The sequence below is a fragment of the Mus caroli genome, chromosome 14, assembly GCF_900094665.2.
Source record: "Mus caroli chromosome 14, CAROLI_EIJ_v1.1, whole genome shotgun sequence".
NCBI classification, from domain to species: Eukaryota; Metazoa; Chordata; class Mammalia; order Rodentia; family Muridae; genus Mus; species Mus caroli.
Genome location: NC_034583.1, coordinates 45,596,416 through 45,618,850, shown reverse-complemented (window position 1 = coordinate 45,618,850; position 22,435 = coordinate 45,596,416). Strand labels below are relative to the sequence as shown.

General features: G+C 45.3%; 1 protein-coding gene across 1 annotated transcript in view; it reads right to left on the bottom strand.

Annotated features, from left to right (window-relative positions):
* Positions 1-22,435, bottom strand: part of LOC110309056 (immunoglobulin kappa light chain-like) — a 447,110-nt gene that overhangs the window by 38,246 nt on the left and 386,429 nt on the right. The window contains exon 4 of the mRNA XM_029469031.1: positions 4,199-4,252. Coding sequence (XP_029324891.1) covers positions 4,199-4,252 — 54 coding nt within the window. The remainder of the gene's footprint in view (positions 1-4,198; positions 4,253-22,435) is intronic.

Below are 22,435 nucleotides of genomic sequence, written 5' to 3'. Positions count from 1 at the left end.
TTTTTTTTTTCTAGTGGGATGGGCTGGCTTGTCTTTGGGAAAGAATTCTAAACATACCAGAGGGAATTAGACATCCCCACACCACTTGGCTCTGCTATTTTAGAAGGCCAGTCAAGCATTATTCATTCTGGAAGCAGCTATATTAAACAAGAGAGTTGGTGGCTGACATCGCCTTTCTCTGGGAGCGAAGACCCCATCGGGCTGAGTGCATCGTCTCCAGCAGGCCGGATTGTTCTTAAAAATACAATTTGCATGCTACACTTCATGCATTATTCAGCCAGTGCCTTCTTTCTTACTGTCATATATCGGAGACTTACCTGGCTTTATAATTAGCTTGGTCCCAGAGCCCCAGATCAACTGATAGTTGCTATCCACACAGACACAAAAACCTTAACAAAAACATTCACTGTCCTTCTGGGGAGCCTATTAGAGATAAAGCCCTGATAAAAACAACTCCAGAGCAAAGCACATAAAACAATGTAGGAATATTGACGATTGAAGATTATTTGTTCATTTAATTACATCTGATTCCCTTGCCCATTATGGATTCCAGACAGATGACAAAATCAACTGACTAACCATCCAAAGTCAACCTCAGTCTTTCTGCATATAAGGAAGGCAAGAACTGTCTTCAAATTAGAGATGTGGAGTTCACTTTATCTTCCTTGATATTCTACATAAAAATGGAAACAAGAAATAGATCATTCTCTGGGCATCCTAAGGCAGCTGACTCTCTAGTGTCTCATTTTCCGAGGAACTGTGCTCTCATGCAGATGAAACCGATTGTTTACAGAAGGTTGAACCTGGGATAAATGACACCCTGCTCTCCCACGGACACAACAGCTAGAGGCATGGAGGGTAGCTGCGGAATGAATGCAGTGCTAGGAAGAGTGGCCTGGACATCCCAGCCAAAGCTGGGAATTTATAGAAAACACCTTTTCAAATTGCTCCACGGTCTCAGAACTTACTTGGTGAGACTTGTAATCTGGTCCCTGTTCCAAAGATGACTTTGTCGGTATTGGAAGACACAGTGATATCGTGTTCTACAAAAACCCCTGGCTCCTCTGCTCTTTCTGTTTCTGGTACCAAATGGCTACCAGGAGCAGAAATTTGCAGTACTGTAAAACTCCAAATGCTAAATTGCATCTCCTGAAAACGTCCATGGCTTGTGCTTATCATGTTTTCAATGAACAAACCAACAGCCTGAGATGACTCCCCTGTGTGAAAGTAACTCAGCTCAAGCCCTGAGCCCAGGTCTGAGGGCTCATCAACTTTTCTGCCTGTGAAATACATCTGATAACACGCCATCCTCTTGGCTTTATTAGAGGAAGTGTGGAGATCAGGGTTACTGCTGGCACAGTGGGCTGCAGCACTGTCATGGGTTAATGAGTTTTGAATAATGGGGTAAGATGTGACTGTTCAAGTCACAGTACTATTAATCTGAATTACTAGGAATGCGTTGGCAGAAATGTGTTGTCAAAGCTACTAACACAAAAAAACTTATTTAGGGAAAAATAAAGGAGAAGTTGTCTGTCATGTGTATCTTTCACAATGAAGTTGGTAGACATAACCACTTCATCTACCGGGAAAGCTAGGCTTGGAAAAAGGCCACCGAATTCTGAGGTCTAACGATGAGAGAGAAGACACGGCTGTCCTCACAGCAGTGATGAGCATAAATTAGGTCCCTGGGCAGTTTAGTCCCCTCTGCAGTTGGCAACATTAAAAGGAATCGGTCTAAGTTATTAAAAAAATGAATATGACCTTTTTAATGGTTAAACTGGCAGTGTCTGTAGAGCTGGACATTGTATCCTTCTAGAGAATATCTGGGGATGCAAAGAACAGTATTGCTGTAAACCCAGGGAACAGGAGAAGACACACTTACATGGTAGAACAATGACTTTTGTGCCAGATCCAAATGTCACTGCACCTGCAAAGCCTGCCTGCCACAGTGGCTGACTCTACAACAAAAACCTCCTCAGAGGCACACATGGGCTCAAGGTGGAAACTAAAACATTTTAGGCCCGAGAGGAGATTCAGATGTATCTATCACCAGAGAGATGCTGTTCCTGACTCCTGAGACTTCTCTTCATCCTGGCCCCGCCCCAGTCTTCTAGTAGCCACCTAGGAACGAGGACACAACCTGCACTTTAGGGGTTCTGCTGAAGGATCACTAAAGAGGACTCCCCCAGGTCCCTGAGCCATCCGAGGATCGCTCAGGGAGCTAAGAAACTGCTCAGATATACAGCAGGTCTGCCACAGAGTCAGGCAGTGGTCCGTGCTTGGGTTGTGACAGGCATGGCAGATAGAAATTCAAAAGAGAAAGAAAAGAGGATTATATAGGTGTTAGAGATGAAGGGAGCAGGGGTAGGAGAGTGTGGGAACCAGACTGTAGACCCACTAAGTGCTGAAGCCTAACTCTGCTTTGTGTACATGTGAATTCCTGGCTGTCAGTTGTTCTCACCTATTTAGATTTCTTCCTCCTGGGTAAAGTTCTCAGTGCATCTGAGAAACCTAGACCACGGAGGCTGACCACCTCCCGCCTTGCTCCTGTGTTCCTTAGGTGTCTGACCAAGTGTTCTAGATGAGTGGCTTGGAACTGCAGCCACAAAAAAAAAAAAAAAGACGCCCAGAATCTGTTTCCCTCTTCCTAATTAGGCTGTCAATCTGTTTAGCTAATAAGTCGTATAAAGTGCTTTAATCTCTTCCACGGAAGAGAGTCATATAAATGCAAACTAGCAGCAGCGATAAGTCACGTGACCCTCGGCACATCTTTTCTTTGTGTGAAGAGATGCTATTTGGAAGGAAACCTTTCTGCGAGGAGAGAAGGATCGGGGAAAGCAGAGCCGCATTTGTTTTTATTAGGCTGAGTCTATACAGCACAAAGTAAAACAGATTTGGCAATTATGTAGGTAATGTGACAGTCAATTCAAGCAAAGTGAGCCCAAAGAAGTTTGCTCAGAGAGGTGCCTAAATATTTGGATCAGCTACTGGCATTAATCAAATTAACTGGCCCTTGGTGGTATATGGACACAAACGGATGAAAGCATCCTGATTTGGTTCCTATAAAAGGCTTCTATTTTATAAACTTAACGTTAGAACTGGCTGGGAATTTATACCTGTCCTCCTTATTTTCGCAGTGCAATTGACATTTCCCACTTAGTCTTAGAATACCTATCTTACATTAGACCTGCAAAGGTAAAAGTGACCTTCTCCCAAGGGAGTCTTATCAGGTGAGCACATGGAATCTCATTTAGAAGCTCATTAGTCGTGAGAGCCCATTACAGATGAAGGGCTTTTTCTCAAGTGGTAAAGGACTTACGAGGAATAATGGTTAGTCTTGTTCTAGTCCCAGAGACGAGTTTTTTTTTTTCTCAAATGTTGGCATAGTGTTTCTGCCCAGTTCAATAGCACCTCTTACGTTGCTAACTGTGCTCCATTGCCCTCTACAGCAGCGATTCTCATCCTGTAGCGCTGAGCGTCTTTGTGGGCGTTCAATGACCCTTTTACAGGGGTTGCATATCAGATAAGCTGCATATAAGATATTTACATTCCGATTCATAACAGTAGCAAAGTTACAGCTATCAAGTAGCAACAAAATAATTTTACAGTTTTGGGGGGAAGGGGGGGCTACAACATTAGGAAGGTTGAGAACCTCTGCTCTAGAGTCTCGCCAGGAACATGCTATACACATTTGGATCCCTACTTATTCAAAACCACTTAGTTAAAATGTGTTGTGTTATGTTTCTTTTAACGACAACAACAACAACAACAATCCAACCACAAACAGCACCCTGGTCTTTCCGTGAAAAGTCAGCCAATTTTCCCACCATTTCTCCTTGTAGGACAGACCATGCTTGAAGAACTTTGGAAGCTACGGTGGTAGCTTTTGCTTTAGAATACTATTATGATTAAAAAAAAAAAGCAAAATAAGCCTTTCTTTTCTGTAAACTAGTCAAACTTACATCCCCTCCACCTTAGCTAGAAGTCTCAGACCCAACTCACTGCAAATCCTGCCTGCCTTGGTCACGATATGAAACCCAACAGGCAGAGGAGGTCTTGTCACTTACTCTACAGACTCTGCTTCATAGCAAGAAAGGAAAGCCTGAAACCAAGAGTCTCTAGTTAGAAAAGATGAAGACGACTAGTTTAAAAATGAGCATAAGCGACAGCTGGTTCACATGGAAACCTTCAGACCCACCTGGTTGCACTTGTAAAGTTGTCCCCAGTCCAAAGATGAGTTTCCCGGTATTGCCTGATACACCCCAATGCTGCACTTTACAAAAACTGTCAAGAGGGCTTATTTTTAGTTTTTCCTTCCCTTTCTCTAGCAGTCTAATCTAGCCACAGTGAAAAGATAAACAAGGTACTTACTGTATGTTTTAGCCCTGTAAAACCACCTGGAAGCTCTTAGCTGTCAACCTCAGGCCATCTCAGTAAGCTGGTTACCATCATTACTCCCCTGCCCCTTTTACAGTTGGAGAAAATGAGGCATAAAGAGAATGATAACCTAGTTGTGCACAGTGAAAGGAGAAGTGGGCAGTAAGACGCTCCTGAACATTCCTGGAGGAAATGGCTCCTCAGGACAGACCAGAGCTAGAGTGAAATCAATTTTGATGTTTCTTCTAGCAAGTCACAAGAAGGTTGTAAGCCGCAGGGAACACGGGCTGTAAGGTTCATAGAGATCCTTGGATGGGGAAGTCTTCCCTTGCATGGTCACTGGCTTGGAGATGACCCCAAGTCCTGGGAATTAGTTCCCAGAAGCACTTGACTGCTGAGAAACAGTGTTTACCAACAGCCCATGCAGAGGGCAGTGTGGTGGGAAAGAAAGAGGTTGCGGTACAGGCTGTGGAGTCTAACTTTCCCAATAGTCAGTGCTTCCTGGCAGCCCTTCTGGAGTGTGGGAGCCAAGTTTCCCAGTTAAAAAAAAAGGGGGGGGGAGGCTTATACTCCAATTGCCTTCCTACCACAGCCTTCTTGATTCCTTGATCTAGTCATTTTGATTAAGCAATCAGCAAGAAGCCAGCTTCAGTAGGCAGGAGAGAAGTATTAGCTATCAATGGACATTTTAAACATTGTGAACGGGAAAGAAGGTGTTTTTTGGGGGGGATTTTCAAACTGTACAAACAGTTAACATGAAGACTTACTTGGATTTACTACCAGACTTGTCCCCAAGCCCCAAATCAGCTTATTGTTGTCACCAACATTACACAGTTATAGAGAGCTTTACAGAAATGGAGCAGCCAATGAGGTCCAGGAAATCCCTTTCAATCCCCAAATCCCGGTGGCCTGCTCCTTCAGCTGGGACCAGGGCCAAGGAGGCAGTGGGAAGACAGTTTATCATTATGGTTAGTTCAGGGGATGGACAGGGTGGAAAGGCTCAGCTGAGATGAAGCACCATCTCGCCACCTCCAGGCCTAGCTGCCCTCTCACCAGTACAGCAGGGAGAGGAGCTGCCCAGATATCACGGATGCTTCAGGATCCCCTGACTCCAGTGCTCATCCTTCCCAGGGTCGAACAGTCTTTAGGTCCCGAAGGGCAGAGATAAAAAGGACGAGGAATCTCATTTCTGCACTGTGCATGTTCCCACAATCACACACGTGTCCATCGTCACACACACGCACGCCACGTTTACACCTCACCATCTTTAGACTGAGAGAAAATGAAAACTGAGTAGGAAAAACAGAGAACTGAGCCTAATGCTGTGGTTCTTTTTTGAAATTAGAGCGCTCGTTATTGATTCAGTAGAGACACTCACCGGGTTTGACCGTTAACCTTGTTCCCCCTCCGAATGTGAGCTTGGCACCTGCATTATTATTCACACAGTGATCTCCAGCTCAGCAAAAACCTCCTAGAAACTGAGCTAAGTTTTCCCTACAGATCTTCTGGAAGGAGCGATGCTGTGAACGTAGAGAATATTAAATAATTGTCACAGTAATAAGCTGGCACAGAATCTGAGTACCAGCTTGGATTTCAGGTCTGTTTCCACATTGGACAAATGAAGGGTATTCTCTCTATTCCAAAGGAGGCATTTTCATGCACAGGGCCAGAGTACTGACTGTCAAAATCCCAGCACATCTTCAGCATTTTAGATAGTAATTCTCCAGGGTTCTCAAAATAATATGCTTCATTTGGACAAATTGCGAACAGTTTATGTCCATGGCACCTAAGCAAAACTCATCAGGGAGGGTGTCCTCAAAGAGGTTGAAAGAATAAGTCAGTGTCTCCTTGGCAGGAAAGGTCAGAGTACTGATCTACGTTCTAAGGGTAGGGCCAGGTGCTTCAGGCCACAATCTGCAGCCCAGCTCCTCGCACATCTAAGAGGGTGACTCACTTCTTCAGCACCCAGAGGAGTCACACACACTTCTCCACCTTGCAGTTTGCCCCCTTCCCAGATATTTTTGGTCCTCTACTTAGATGGTCATCAGAAAAAAAGACTTTCCACTTTTTATGATTCTTGTCCTGGGGGGGGGGGACTTCTCCCAGCAGATAACACAACTCAATGATTAGTATTAAACATTCCCTTATGATTAAGAGGGTAGTTTCTTCCAGTCTTTCTAAGGGCTCTCCTCCTGCCCAGAGAGAGAACGAGTCACTACTCTTTCAATTTTAACATAGTCAGAAGGAGAATCTTAGTGAAGCGCTCCAGAGTCCCACTATGTGTGTCAGTACGGCTACCTCTACCTTCCTCATCACGGGCCACTTTGAACATTGGGTGCTTAACAACTGACAAACAGAAGTGACATCTCCCCCCCCAACCCCCACCTCCCTTGCATGTTTATGCACATGTAAGAAGCATACATGTAATACAGCAACTCATAAATTTCCAACTTGAACTTAGCCAGGGTCCATTTTCCCATGAAGCCCCACCCCCACCCCCGCTACAGAAGCCAGCTCTTCTCCCCTTCTTTCATCCATCTGCTGGATCCCTTATGCTAGCCTTAATATTTAAACAAAGTTTACAATTTTTCATGTCTGCTTGTGAAATTAGGTCTGATGACAACTGTGCTGAACTTCCAGGCTACGTGATAGGAAACTCAAGTGTCTATGAAGCTGTACATGTCTGACTGGGCAAGAGGCCAGGAAGTCTGGGGTATGGACACAGGGCACAGGTGTGGGTGCATGCAAGTGTTTGGGGTGGGAGTGGAGGGATACTTTGCCTGGGGCAGAGAGAACATTTAATAGGGAAATATAGAGAAATCAAATTAAGCTCAGGAAATGCCCAGGTGAGAGAGAGAGAGAGAGAGAGAGAGAGAGAGAGAGAGAGAGAGAGACAGAGACAGAGACAGAGACAGAGACAGAGAGACTGGATGTGATCAAATCCTGAGATAAAATGATGAGTGCCCAGACAAAACACTAAGCTGGTCAGAGAAGAGAGCCAGGAAGAGCTAGGAAAGGCAAATGGAAGCATGTGAGTTGAGCGTATAGTTGTGAAAGAAGAGGATGAAGAACACAGGATGCCTATTGCTGGAAGAGTCTCTTGAAGTCTCAGGCTTTTCTCTCTGTTTGTTATACTTTACAAAGTCTTTGTGGTGTAGTCCCAGATGGCCTTGAACCTGTGACCTTCCTGTATGAGCCTTCCTAGGGCTAGGATTATAAATTTGCACCATTAAGCTCGGCTTCATTAGCATTCTTCTACTGAAAAATGCAAAATCTATCCTAGTGTCCCCAGAGTTTTTTTTTTAACCCTTTCTGTTCAGAGTCTAGGAACCCAGACTTGCCTCTTCAGAGAGCAGTAATTGTAGCCTCTGCCATCTTGATCAATATTCTTTCTGCTTAACCTGTCCCTCATGTATGAACATGAGGAATTTAAAAAATCAAGTCTTTCTTGCTTGTACTACTTACGTGCTATAACCTTCAGTCTGGTACCTGCTCCAAAGACGTATTTGTAGTTTCCTGTATTAACCACAGTGTTCTGTGTCTCTACATAAACCAAGGTAAGACTGCCATTGTTAAAAGTTAATATTGAGAGCTAGTCTTCTTTGAGAGGACTTAATGTCATGTCTTTTCGAAAGGAATTTAGTTGGTGTCATATCTCCATCTATATAGAAAGCCTTTATTTTTATGTCGAGTTTGAGATTGCAAAACTCCCTCAATTTCATGCTACTATCCCGTGTGTTCATCAAGAGGATGATTTAGTCAATGTCCTAAGACTCAAACACTTAAGCGCTTGCTTGAACTCTGAAAAATATTCTTCTTAGGATTCTCACTGAGAGTCAGTTTATGAGCCACGAAATAAACTGTTGACATCATTTTATAGATATACTTCATTTTAGATTCCAAACAGTATTGGCAGTTAGCTAGAGTTTCTTTTCAAATGATGTCTTTTTTCTGAAAATGTCTGATTATTAACAATCATGAAATCATCTTTTCAAGGATAAAACCATCATGGTTGCTACAGGGAGAAGAGGCTGTGTCTCTTGAGGGTCGTTTCACAAGAGGAAACAGTCAGTGATAGTGCATGAGAAAGTGTAGACCACTTTAATCTGGGTGCTTTGACTGGCCACTCACTGAAATGTACAGCTTCTGTCATCAATACAGATTCCTATCATGTTCTAGTTTTACACATTGAGGATAATTGATGAAATACTACAAAACCATGAAGTGGCAGTCACTTCTGTATGTCTGCATGGAAGGAGAAGGGACTTCTATAATTCTAACAGAAAAAAAGCAAACCAATGAACAGAAACCCTACCAAACCCCAGAAAGGGTGGGTAGCCTGCAAATCTTCCATATTGCTTCCATACACCTATCTCTGTAACCCTTGCCCTGATAACTCACAGCTCACAAGTTTCAAGGTCTATTGCTTCATCACAGGTAATCCTCTAGAGGTGGGAAGCTGTCTAAGCTACCAGAATCCTCAGTCTCTCTCACAGTGTCAACTGAGCAGCGATGTTCCCCTGGGATGAAGAGCAGTGCTGTCCAAAGGACAAGCTCGCCAATGTGACAAATCTGGGGCTGTCCTCTGTCTAGAGAAGGTTCCATGGTTTGGCCACTTGAACAGAATGAGGATGCCTGGGAGTCTGGCTGTCCTCTGTGCTTCCCCGCCCCATCCTCAGCCCACTCGCCTTACTTTTCAGTTCTGCCTAGATGTCACGGCACAAACCCGATTGGATCCTTCTCACTTATCTGCCGAGGACACGCTTCCTTGGCTACGCACTGCTGCCTCGGCAACCTCCCTTTCCGTTCCTTTGTTTCTGTCTCTATCGCAAAGCTTTTCTTCTTATCTCTGCCTTTCCCCCAAAGCCACAATGTGCTTTGTGGACCTTCGAGAGAAACACTGATTGCAGCATTAGTACAATTCATCAAACTGCCCATAGACCTGATAACCAAATCCAGCCTCCGGGGAGACATGTATTCATATCTTGCTCACACATCCGACATAGTTAACAACTGCATGCTAAACGAAGCAATTAAATTTAGCTGTGTCTCAACAGGCCCCAGTGGATTTCTTTCCAGAAAGGAGAATTAGTTAGGCACAAGAACTTACCGGGTGTGACCAATAATGAGGTGCTTCTGCCATCATGGAGCTAGTGTTTGAGACCCACAGTGCATCCTTCTTGAAACAACCTCCTCATCACAACAGTCATGTCTCCTCCCATGGTCCCTTCTAGAAACTCTAGAAGCTAATATCTAAAATCCAACCACCCACTCACAGATCATGGCTCATGTAGGATCCTCTTCCACAAGAACATTGCTGAAACAGTCACGGGGCCCCCACAGTGTGGTAGACCCTTACTCCCGAGGAAGTACCGTCCTGAGAAGCAGGGCTCACTAAAGTTACAGAGTCCAGAGTCTGCTTACACCTAGCATAGGGAAGGGCTAGCCTGGATTGAGACCCACACATGGAGTTGAAAGGCAGTTTTGTAAGGTTTGTGGGTGCAGTGAGATGGGGGAATACCTGCCTGTATAATAATACCCTGTATGCTATATATCAGTTACCTAGTCTGGTCGAGCCTTTGGAATCTTTAACACTTACTTGATTTAACAGAGAGTTTAGTGCCTTTCCCGAAGGTTAGCTTTGCATTGTTTCCTCCAGAATTCACAGTCATTTGGGGCCTTACAATAACCAGCAGGCAGGAAGGACTGAGAGGCAGACCAAGAAAAGTGACATCATCTTCCCCTCTAGTGGAAGCCTTACTCCTTGCAGCCTTAGTTCCCAGAGTCTTGGAAGGCTTACAGCATTCTCTCAAAAATAACAGCTGGTTGTGAAGCTACTCTGAGCTTGATCAGAAACCACTAGTTTTGTTGCCCCAACATTGAATTCTGAGGGGCTGCGCTAGCTTAAGACTTATGAAATAATAGAAAGGTCAAGTGTATATGTGATTACTATAGTGGCAACTTTAGGGCTGGTAGCACCATGCTTCCTTCATAGGCAAGGTTTTCACAGAGAATTAACAGTAGCAAAAACCCAACCAACTAACCAACCGATATGACTGCACGTCTCAAGTAAGGCAAACACAGCAACCATTGCGTGAAGGAAACCAGATGCACTTGCATTGCCGATAGAGAGAGAGAGAGAGAGAGAGAGAGAGAGAGAGAGAGAGAGAGAGAGAGAGAATGTGTGTGTGGTTGTGCTAGTGTGTGAGTGTGTGTGTAATTGTGCTAGTGTATGAGTGTGTGTGTGTGTGTGTGTGTGATTGTGCCAGTGTGTGAGTATGTGTGTGTGTGTGTGTGAGTGTATGTGTGTCTATGTACTGAGGAAAGCCTGATTTTTGAATTGTTAGGTTTTAATATTATCTAACACAAACATGAGCCTTACATTTATAAATCACCTTTAAGCACTTCTCTATATTCTGAGCTAATGAAGAAAGAAAGCAGTAATGATAATTACTTCTTCACCAAATCCTTGGAATGGCCAGACTTCATTAGCTAACAGAGGCCCATGAGAGTTATGCACAGTGATCTTGGAGGTAGTGACATGTACCCACCAAAACTGTACAGAACAGCAAAGCCACACTCTCACTTTGTCTGGGGGTAGCCTCAGTCCTTTACTTACTTGGTTTTACTGTTAATTTGGTGCCCGCTCCAAATCGTGGGGCATTGTTGTTATTGCCACAGTAATACACACTCTAACAAAAACTTCTTGTTGTTGTCTCCCAAGTATGGTAGGGACAGAGAACAGAGGCGTTGGCATACTCTCTTTCTACAGCACCAGGGCTATTTGTTACACATCCACACTGGGAGTGTCTGTATTTGTCAGTGTAGGCAGCACACCTAGCTGGAACACACACTGGTACTCAGCAACAGGTCATTAGCTTTCAAACAGGTCCCTGAACACTACAAAAGGCAACACAGAAAGAGATCATGCCCAGGTACTCGGGCTGTCTTCAGGGACTACTGCCTGGTGGCTTGCTCCAAAAATTCTATTTGTTTCTTAATCATGGGTTAAAAAAAAAACCACTCAAAGCCCTCATCTTCATCACATCATGCTAATCACCCCCAGTCACTCCATTAGTGGTAAATGGAGTGCTTTGGAGCGGAAGATTTGTCAATTGATTCTGCTCTCCAGGTTCTGTTTTTACTCCACCGAGAGTCCAACAAGGTGAGTCCTCCCGGAAGTTGCTTGCACAAGGAAGCAAGCTTCCCTAGGGTCCCCGCAGAGTGCCCACTAATAGGTCACAGTAGCCCGTCTCCCCACGTTAAACTCATCACCCTCGGGAGGTTGTCTGAGTGACTTGCTATTTTCTATTTGAGAGCACTCTCACCCTGTTGCTAAGTGACAACGTCCTGGCGATAAATTAATTTCCAAGCCCACTGTCCAGGGAAAACACGCAGTACAAGGAAGCCTGAAGAAGCCAGGAGCAGAGGTTGCTCTCACAGACCGAAGGGACAAGCTCACTGATAGAAAGCAAGAGAGCATGACTGATAATTGAGGGCAGCTGTCTTCCTCCATGAGGTCTCCTCTCACCGGAAGGCAGGAGGGATGGTTCCCAGCTAGGACTTCTCTAGAAGATGGCTTCTCTTACAGGAACACCCAGTCAAATTACTTCACAGTTCCTTGTACCTACCAAGGTTGACCTGAAGTCTTGTTCCAGTCCCCAAAGTGAGTTTTCTACCACTGCCAGTAACCACTGTGAGACACCCCATGTCAGAAACCCAGTGCTGGACTTCCCAGCCAGCCTCCACTGCCTGCCTTAGAGCACTCCCATGGCCTCTTTCCAGTCAGCCAACCTGGGGAAAGCTTTCCTGAACTCTGAAGTATCATCTCTGGTGAGGTTAGAGGGCTCTGGTCAGATGATGGCGTGATGACCACATTCGGTCAGTTGCCCTTTGGCTTAGTTGCTCATAGGCATCGGCTAGTTGATTAAAGCAAGGAGTTGTCAAGTTCAACTCTGAACATGTCTGGGATAGAGCCCTTTGCCCTCTCTCTTCTGGGTTTTATGCTAACGTGTCTGTCTTGTCTTTTTTTTTTTATGAGTGATGAAGCCGAGAAATCTACTGATTAATAAGCGCTCTACTTTAGGTCCTAAGTCAGGTCGAGTGAGCCAAAGCCAAGCCACGGAGACAGAAGAGGAGAAACAGCGAGGCTCTATGAGCACACCCATTGCAAGGCTTCCTGTGAAAATCATTTTCATTGCAAAGATGCGGCCAGCTAAGTGTCCAGTGTATCTTTATGTCTCTGTCTTTTGTTTGCTGGAGTCTAGAATGTACCACAATGGACATGCAGTCAGATACTGTGACAAGGGGCAAATCTTGAGAATCCTCCTAAGTATGGACTGCATCACTTCCTTCATCTATATGGCTCAATGTCCTCTAGATACTTCAGACAGGATCCATGGTGGCAGTTGTACCAGAGGCTTGCAAGGAGGATTTGGAAATGTCCCTGTCTACTTCCCATTTAGGCTCCCACCTCCCAGACAGAAACACTTACAGGGCCGGATGGTCAGCTGAGTTCCTTTACCAAAGGTGAGTCGATCTGCACCTCCTGTATTCACACCCTGAGGCAAGCCTTGACATAAACCTCTCTGACAGAAACATACATCCTGAGCGAAAAATGGCAGCGCAGCTCATAACCCTGGTCTCTGCTACTCTCTGATCACGTCTTCCTCTGTCTTGTTGCCAGCATAAAATATTTGCCAAGGCAGAGGGCTGGGGAGTGCAGGCCCTATATAGGTTCTGACTGCATCACATGTCCTCTATGGATTCTGTGGAAGTTTCTGTCTACCTGGAAGGGGTAGGTAGCATGGCGGACCTTAGTCAAAAGTATTTAAGAGACTATAAAACAACAACCACAACAACAACCACAACATGATGGTTTGTATATCTGAATCTAAAGGAGGACAAATGTCAAACACAATACGAAAAGGCACAGAAAAGACCTCACTTTGTGTTCACTCCAAGTTCATCCCCATCCCCAAAGCCAGCATGTCTACACTGCTGTCTTTCTCACTGTCTCCAATAACAGCACAGAAACAGGGCTGGTGCTCACCGTCAGCCACTTCTTACCAACACATCTGCCTGGGCTTTTTCATCATGCTGATGCAGAGTGCCTGCCAGTCAGCAGTGCACATCTTTTCTCACACCCAGGTCCCAGGCTAAGGACAAATCTCTAAGCTCAACACCACAGTCCAAGGTTTCCATTTTGCAAATCCAGACACCAAAGAGCAAGCACAATGGTCTACAGCGATTGCAAAAAAAAAAAAAAAAAAAAGAAGAAGAAGAAGAAATAAAAAAATTTTTTTTTCAAGTTTAAACTCAGTTTCCAAGCTGTGGGCCACACCAGTGAATTTGGTGTTTGCCTTGCTCCCCAAGGCACTGCAAGGAGATCCTTAAGTGAGCCACCCAGTGATCTGTCTGCGCTGCACCTGGAGCTTTGTTTGTTTCTTAGAACCCAAGCACTTCTAAGTTAGTCTCTTCAATGTACAGAGAAGCTCAGGTTGGGACCGTGGGAGATCAGAATGTGTTTGGTACTTACGAGGTCTGACTCTCAAAATGGTTCCCAAGCCAAAGATCATCTTGTTTGCATAGTCCACACAGCCTCAAACTCCTGTACAAAAACTGCCCCTGAGCGTGAGTGTGGGAGGAGTCGGGGTCGGGTAGGTGGGTGAGGGGTGTGGGTGCTGAAACCGAGGCACCCCTACTTTACATTTAGGACTCCATGGTATTTGGCCAGAAAGCTAAAGACATTATACTAATAACAGAACCTTACAAATGTGAAATGGTCAGCAGAGTACTGGAAAGTGGCTGCTGCTTGCTCTTTACTGCTTAGCCGGGGATAAATGCTACCACCCACACACCTCAGTGTATCCTTTCTTTTAGGGCTTTTCTTGCCCTCAAGTCAGAAGTTTCTTTCATCTCATTAGTCCTATCAGATCTTCCAGTTCTAAACTATTCCGCTCTGCCGTGATGTCCTCCAGCTCCAAACCGTGATGTCCTCCAGCTCCAAACCCACGGTAACTGCCTCCTCTTAAAAACCTCTGGGAGGTCTGTTTGGAGGGCGAACTCATTACAGCTTCAGCGTGGTGTTCGCATATCTGGAGCTGGGAGCTGGCTTAGAGGTGGTCTGTCCCCTTCTGGGTAAAATATCCTATTCTGAGTTGTTCTCAGTTGTGTTTCCCCTGGGTGTGCTATGGCCTCACCTTGACACGTTTTTCTGAATGATTCTAGCAACTACCGTGCCACCAGGGAAAGAGCAGGCTGACAATTACTGGGTCCCCAACTCCTGTGGCTTAGCTCTGTCGCTGTCACTCTTAAGAACTCTGAGCTACCTGTCCCTGGATTCAGAGGACACCATTTTCCTGGAGAGAGAGAGAGAGAGAGAGAGAGCCCTTGATATCTAACAGTGCTTTATCCAGCCTCACTAGAAGGTGACTGATAGTATAAGTTTCACTGTAAGAGTCTGAGCCATACAAATCCTCAAGACCCGGGCTTCTAATTTCTAATGCAGAAACACAGAGCTTCCCTTCAGGAATCACAGTGGTTGGGACAGTTGGGAAATCCCACATAGGAGAGAGGTTCCAGCCCTGTGGTTCTTGCTTCTGCTCTGTGATGCCTTTGGTGACATGGTGAACAGACATGGTGAACATTGCAGCTTTTAGCTGTAGGTAGGAGGACTCTATCTGTGTCTATGTTGTCTCATCTCAGAGGATTTCCAGCAGTTAACTTTAGCTTCCAATTTTGCAAATTTAGATACCAAATACTATGCAGCACAGAGAAGATATTTGTTTTCAAGGTTAAACTCTGTTTTCTAGCTGTGAATCACACTGCTGTGTTGGCCTGTATCATGCTTTCAAAGGCATTAAGATAAGCTATTTGACAGGCTCCATTTGGGGGTGGGGGAGGACCTGGAGTTTTCCCTAAATTTATTTCCTCTTTGGGTTCGGTGCTTCTCTTTCTACCTTGGGTACCCCTGTCTCACCCAGAGCATCCGTGTTCACAACCTTGCCAATATCTTTGCAGTCTGCAAGAAGAGACACAACACCAGATTGATTCTACAACATTGTTCTGCCAGGAGTTCTCTGTCTGAATCTCTATGTCCCCTTGACAGCTTATGTTTCTACTGTTTCTCCCAGACACTTCCCCAGCATCCAAAGGTAAAAATCACCATACAAGATAAAAGAGGAGATGCAGGCATCCTAAGTTCTTGTCACATGTCACCTTAGCGCATGATGCGGGCAGCAAAAAGCGGGATTGCTGATCATATTTTCTAGTTATGAATTAAATATTTCAAGGCTGGAGTTCCCCTTGAACACTCAAATACACCTCTCTCTATCAGCAATGACAAAGGACATGGAAATTCCCTAAGCCTGCATAGCCCCGTTTGATCCCTAAAACCTAAGTGGCTGGTCTCCTGACTAGGGATGAAATACTTACTGGGTTTAATAGTGAGTTTGGTTCCAGCCCCAAAAGTCATTTTCTCATTTCCATAGTTGGCACAGTGTGCCAAGCCATTACAAAATCCACCATGCCAGCTCTGTATACTTTCTGCAGTCCCCTACCCTGTTTCTTATTTTTTATTTCTAATTTTTAAAATTTTACTTACTCACTTTACATCCTACTCATTGCCCCCCTTCTGGTCACCCCCTCCCACAACAGTTCCCCCTCCCCCCTCCTCTTCTCCTCTGAATGAGTTGCCCCCCACCCCGGGCATCCTCCTGCCCTGGCACATCAAGTCTGCATGAGGCTAGGTGCATCCTTTCCCACCGAGGCAGACAAAGTAGCCCAGAACATATCCCAAAACAGGCAACAGCTTTGGGATAGCCCCTCTGCCCCACCCCCCTCTGCCTCCAGTTCAGAACCCGCATGAAGACCAAGCTGCACAGCTGCTACATAAGCATAGGGAGGTCTCGGTCCAGCCTATGTATGTTCTTCCCCCACCTCGCACGTCTTGTGAGTCTACTCCCTTCGGCAACAGCAAAGACTCTCCTAACACTGCCTGATGCATCCACTGAGACAACAGGCTCATTAGGGGAGCTTGGCAGGTGACTCTCTGCTAAATTCATCTTCAGAGAGGACAGGAACTCCCTTTTCTGTCAGTGCCCATGCCTAAGCTGAAATACAAGCCGGGGGCGGGGGGGGGGGGACTCCTGTCGTGCTTCTAACACTTCAACACCTCCCCAGATGACAGTTTTTTGGTGAAGTTTCTCCTTGTCCTCACATGGCCTCTGTCCCTCTCCCCTCAGTTGAGTCACCCCTCCATCCTCTGCTCCTGAGGTGTGGACTGTGGCAATGTCTCTGGTCACCACAGTCTTGGTGAGTGAGCAAGACAGAAGACGATTACTGCAAATATCCATTGTCCCTCCTCTCCCCACAGGAATGAGGACCTGTCCTGGCATCAGGATCATCCTTAGGGGAAGGCAAGAGGCCCGTGCAATGTTCTAGAACATTCTACCCAGGATCAAGAGAACCAAGCAGTGAACTGTTGATAGCTCCTTCTGCAGGTTCAGGATTCTACAGAATGGTGACAGATTTTTTTTTTTAACTTACTTGGAATGACAGTCAAACTTGTCCCTTTCCCAAAATAGAAGTTCTGATAACCCGTGTTCCACTGTGACAATAACCTCAACAAAAACCAGCAGAAGACAGAGCTAGAATCTACACCTGGGCCCCCCATGTGGGCAAGTGGGGAGCGACAGCCTGGCTGTCACTTTCCCTGTAAGGACACTTGACAAAAGTATTAGAGGGAGAAAGTTCCAGGGCTTAAGGCACCTGTGACCCTGTGCTGTCAGAAGGTGGCTTCCTTTTGGGAGGGGATTAGAAGGACAGCTCACAAGCCTTTGCTGTGGCTTGCTGTCTAATTTAAGTGTAGGCCATTTGTTTTATGCTTGGGTATTTAAATTCTCTTTTTATTCTTAAGGCTTCATCTCTCTCCTGTTGAGCATATGTGACTCTGAAACACATTTTAAACCTAGGATTCCTTATGAAGTCTCTTGACCCTGGGGAGGATTTTATTTCTTTATTAAACTTCTAGAACAACTCATTCTCCTTAGGCTAATCCAGACTGAAGCTAGGACCATGTTGCTATCCCTCACCCTGCCTCATTTCTCAGACACCTCAGCCCTTCCATGTCTGTCACTCTCTCTACCTCGCTCAGCTCCCATTTATGGTGAGAAGGTGGTAGCAGACCTCAGATAAGGCCTTTTCATTTCCACTCTCAAGGCCCATACCCTCCACGGCACTATTTAAGGACCAAACCTGTGTTTGCTATTCGTTGACCTCTTTTTCCAGTCAAAGTTAATAGACCTCAGTTTCTTCAGTTTTATGTTCTCGCCAACCCTGCCACTGGGCTCCATGCTCATGATTATGAATCCCACCGTACTCCACAGCAGTGGCTCTCAACCTGTGGGTCCTGGCCCCTTTGGGGATCTAAGGACCCTTTTACAGGGGTCACATATCAGACAGCCTGCACATCAGATTTACATTGTGATCCACAACAGTAGCAGCATTACAGTTATGAAGTAGCAACGAAAATAATGTTGTGGTTTGGGGGTCACCACGACATGAAGAACTGTACTAAAGGACCCTAGTATTAGCAAGGTTGAGAACCACTGCCCCACAGGCAGCCTGAGAACTTACTTGGAACGACTGATAAGGATGTCCCCTGCCCAAACACCAGCTTGCTGAAGGAGGAGGATGCTACACAGCAAATCAACCCTTTACAAAAAACTGGCAGGTGACTTACAAAGCAAAGATCCCAGGTTTCTGTGGTACAACTTCAAAAGGCATCTCAGGTCCTGTTCAGCCTCTGAGATCTGAGCAGGGGAAACATTTTGAACAGACTCCGTTGGGAATAACAGGACACCTGCTGGGTGCCTGCAGTTCTCCTTGGTGTCATTAGAACCTCTGTCACACTGCAGGTTTTAAAAGGTGCCATGGAGCTCCCTGGTCTCCTCCCATCTTTATGATCCCCCCTCCCCACCCTTATCCTCCATCCCTATCTCATTTCCACCTCCAAGCTAGCCTAGTGACACCAGGTCCTCAGGCTTCATTGATCTACCTTTTCGCAGACAGCATAGCTTCACCAGCACATTGTGATTGAAGGGCTAGAAATGCCAGGCTCTCCAGAGCTGAGATTTGGACTCCCCGCACCTTCCCTCTGGTCAATATGTTGTTCTCATTTGTCTGGCTAATGAAGAGCTGACCTTTCTAAGTGGATGCATTTTGCTGAAATGACAACTGCCAGAGAGCTAACAACAAAGGCCATGCTCTGGAGACACCCTTGGCCTTTCAGACCCCTCTGGCATATTTCAGTCAATTGGATCCTGAGCTAAAATGTCAACTTCTCAGTGTTGGCACTCATACTCCTGGGTTTGGGGAAACTTAACAACAATATCATCATCATCATCATCATCATCATCATCATCATCATCAACAACAACAATAGCAACATGAGTAATATTGGTACAACCTGGACTCTGCTTAATAGAACCAGACTTTGCTAGAGGATACCTTTGACATTTGAGACATTTATAACAGCCCCACATTGAACCTCAGAGCAGTATTGGTAACAGCCTCTCTCCACACCCACCTGGTGTGATTCTATGCTGCTAAGGTCAGATAAAAAGCATGATGTTGGATATGTCCTCCACATACCTAAGACTCTGTACTATGCTCTCTGCCTGCAGAAGAGAAACTGGTTCAGCACAGGGGTGGCCACATGTCTCTTCGTGAGAAGACACTGTCCTTGGTGGAGACCCTAGGATAGCAACTGTCATTCTCTGATACCCACCTCCTGATTCAGTCCTCTCAAGCTTCACCCAAAAGCCCGTTTCTGCTTTTTAACTGTTTCCTCTCCTGCTTGCCACTTATTGAATTTATTATTTCGAAACACCCATACTCTCTAGGCTCCAGGCTGCCTTTAATTCATATCTATTTGGTTCTCTTAGGATTTCTACAAGGAAGATCTAAAAGCCCTGCAGTGGGAAAGTAAATGAAGATATGCCAGGGACATTGAGTGGGGCCCCTCCAGCTTGTGTCTCTTTCCATATACGGGCTTTGCCACACTGTCTCATATCTCTCTGCAGTGGGAGGTTTTACAACAGACCACAGAAGGAATTTTATGCATCTTAAAAAATAGTCACATCTCCCTCTCTTCCCAGCAGGATCCAGCTGCAAACACAGCAGAGCCAAGTCTTCCTGTCTGTTCTAATTATCGGCAAGGATACAAGTTACCATGAGAAGAAAGGTTTTAAGCCATGGATTGGATACTCTGGAATTAATTGCAATCCCTTGCCTGTGGTTTCAGTGATGGGGAACAGACATAGTGACCACTTCTTTCTGTCCACCCTTTCTCTCTTTTTGTAGTTTTGCATTTATAGATGAAGTTGGATGCATGCAGGGAACATGGAGGGATTTGAAATGAGACCTGATAGTCCCACCCAGATTTCTGTTTTTCCTTCTCTGCTTCATTAAAACAAACAAACAAACAAACAAACAAACAAACAAAAACCCTTCCGAACTGAGTATGTATGACGCGTCTATTTACGCCCTGTTCTGATTATCTCTCTCCATGTGGAGGGCACGAGTGGTGATGGCCTTTGCTGTGTCAAGGATAGTCTAGGATTTCTGTAAGGGAGACCTTTCTGATAGGGATGCTGTGAAAATATAAGATGGGATCCCCAGGAGTCATTTGGCAAGGGTTTCTCCTCCCCCTAAAAGTTAGAACTTCACTTCAGAGAAGGCTCTGAGAGCGGTAAAGATTCTAGCTTTTTCAAGATCAGCTTTATTCTGAGAAAGGGAAGAGAGCTAAGGAGACTGCAGATGACAGAGGACCTTGAACAACATTAGTTTACTTAGGCAAATCGTGGCTCTGAAACAACATGCAATCCTTTTAAACCTGGTGCCAGGGTTCCGGCTCAGAATTCCCCACCAAGCTGCCATTTCCTTTCTCACTTACTTGGATGGATCCTAAGGATGGTCCCATGTCCAAACATCAGCTTTCCAGTGTTAGCTCCAGTGTTAGCACTGTAACACAGGCTTTTACAAAAACACCAGGTGGAACCCCGAGGACCACAGATACCTTTGCAAAGACACTAGGTGGAACCCTGAGCCTCACAGACACCTTTATTTTTTAATTTTAGGGACAGTAAACTCATCGAGAAAGGTCTGGGCCTATGAAGCTGAGTACAATTCTCTGAAGGTCAGGAGACCATTTCTACATTTGGCTCAGAGACACTGACGGACTGCACCCAGGGCCCGCCCCCACCTCTGTGTCCTCTGGTTTCATAATGAGCCTTACTGGTTTCTCATGTTCAGTGTCTCTCTTCTAAAGGTCTCATTTCCATTTTACAACATCATTTTCAGGACAATTTCTCTATTCAGTTTTCAAGGCATGTCCTTCCCTCCCCTCAAGGTGTCACACATTTCTGATGACAATGAATTGATTACGAGGAGACAGGGTGTTCCGCCATTTGGAGGCTGACTAGAATTATATGAGGTTTAGACTCCAGCCTTGAGAAACGCTCTCTCCTTAGCTCCCTTCTTGCCTCAGCAAAGGAGAGGGAAATGGTGGGTACATGGAGCTGAGCTACCACACAGAGTAGCTTTCTGTCTATCTTGAAGTGACAGAAAGCAACAGCCCACAGGAAAGCTCCCCTCTGAGCTCTATTCATACACTGAACTATCTGTTAATAGAATTAGCTGCTTTAGGACGACCCTCAATCCGGGAAAAGACCTGGCAACCCTGTGATCTCAGCAGAGGTGTGCAACCTTTCTGGGCAAGCCTGACACTACAGTGGAGACAATGAGAGCTGTCCCAAGGAAACATTCCTGTAGAGTTACTTGAGAGAGCTGTAAACTTCATTCCTTGAACACACCAAGTTCCTAGCGCTAATAGTGATAGCCATGGGAATCTGGGGGTTTGTTGGTGGCGGGATGCCACAGAATATTGCAAAGAGCAAAATTCACATGGTTTGATCACATGGCATAGTTTAGCCCTTTAACTCAATTTGATTTTTAAACTGTTAAACATTTTTTTAAAACTAACTTTATGGAAGTTGCTCTGCCTCCTTAGCAATTATTTATTAGCAAAGAATTAAAGCTTGCTTACTGTCATTAGGAGGGTGGACAAAGAGGCTAAGAAATATGTATCTGCTTTGAACAGAGTAGTCAGGGACTTGTGCAGTCCGTCCTATGTATTTATTGTCTCAAATCCTCTCCATTTACCTCCTAGAACATGAGTCAAATGGGATGATTGCTCTTAACTCTCAGCTGTGTAGGCACCTAAGCACTGCTATGGCAATAATCTGTGTTCGGTAGACAGAAGGAAACAGAACCTCACCACGGGTTTCTGAGGCCCCAGCCTTGCCTTAAACTCACTGCAAAGAAAAGCCCACTGCACGGAGGAACCTTGCATGCAGTTACTGTCCAGGGCGCCTGGAGGATGCCTGACCTTCACAACTGTTCTCTTTGCATTGCTAGACTGGTTGACCAATGTTTCAGTAAAACTTGCCCTTCCAAGTTTTCCTGTTTTTACTTTTGCTGGATTTTAGAACAGGTCAGTCTTCAAGTATATTCTCAAAATCTACCAGCAACATAGATTTTTACAAAAAGGGTCAAAAGCAATCACAGTGACTTTTCTATAAAAACGTTAACGGTTTCAGTATGCACACATCCTAACTAGGGAGGGGCAGGATTGTAGGCGAAGCCGAGACTGCTCTGCTCTGCTCTCACAGCTGGGAGGAAAGACAGATCTTTCTAGTCTCAGGTAAATGCAGTCTCAAATGGAATCATTAATTTTGTTACTAAGAAGATAAAAGGGGATAAGTGCTCTGCCCTAGTGATCCAAACAGTTTCTGCCAGAGACCTCAAGAACTCCAGGAGGGACTGAGAACAGTTCCTTTAAGAGAAAGAGTGACAGGCTGGGCGTGGTGGCGCACGCCTTTAATCCCAGCACTCGGGAGGTAGAGGCAGGTGGATTTCTGAGTTCGAGGCCAGACTGGTCTACAAAGTGAGTTCCAGAACAGCCAGGGATACACAGAGAAACCCTGTCTCGAAA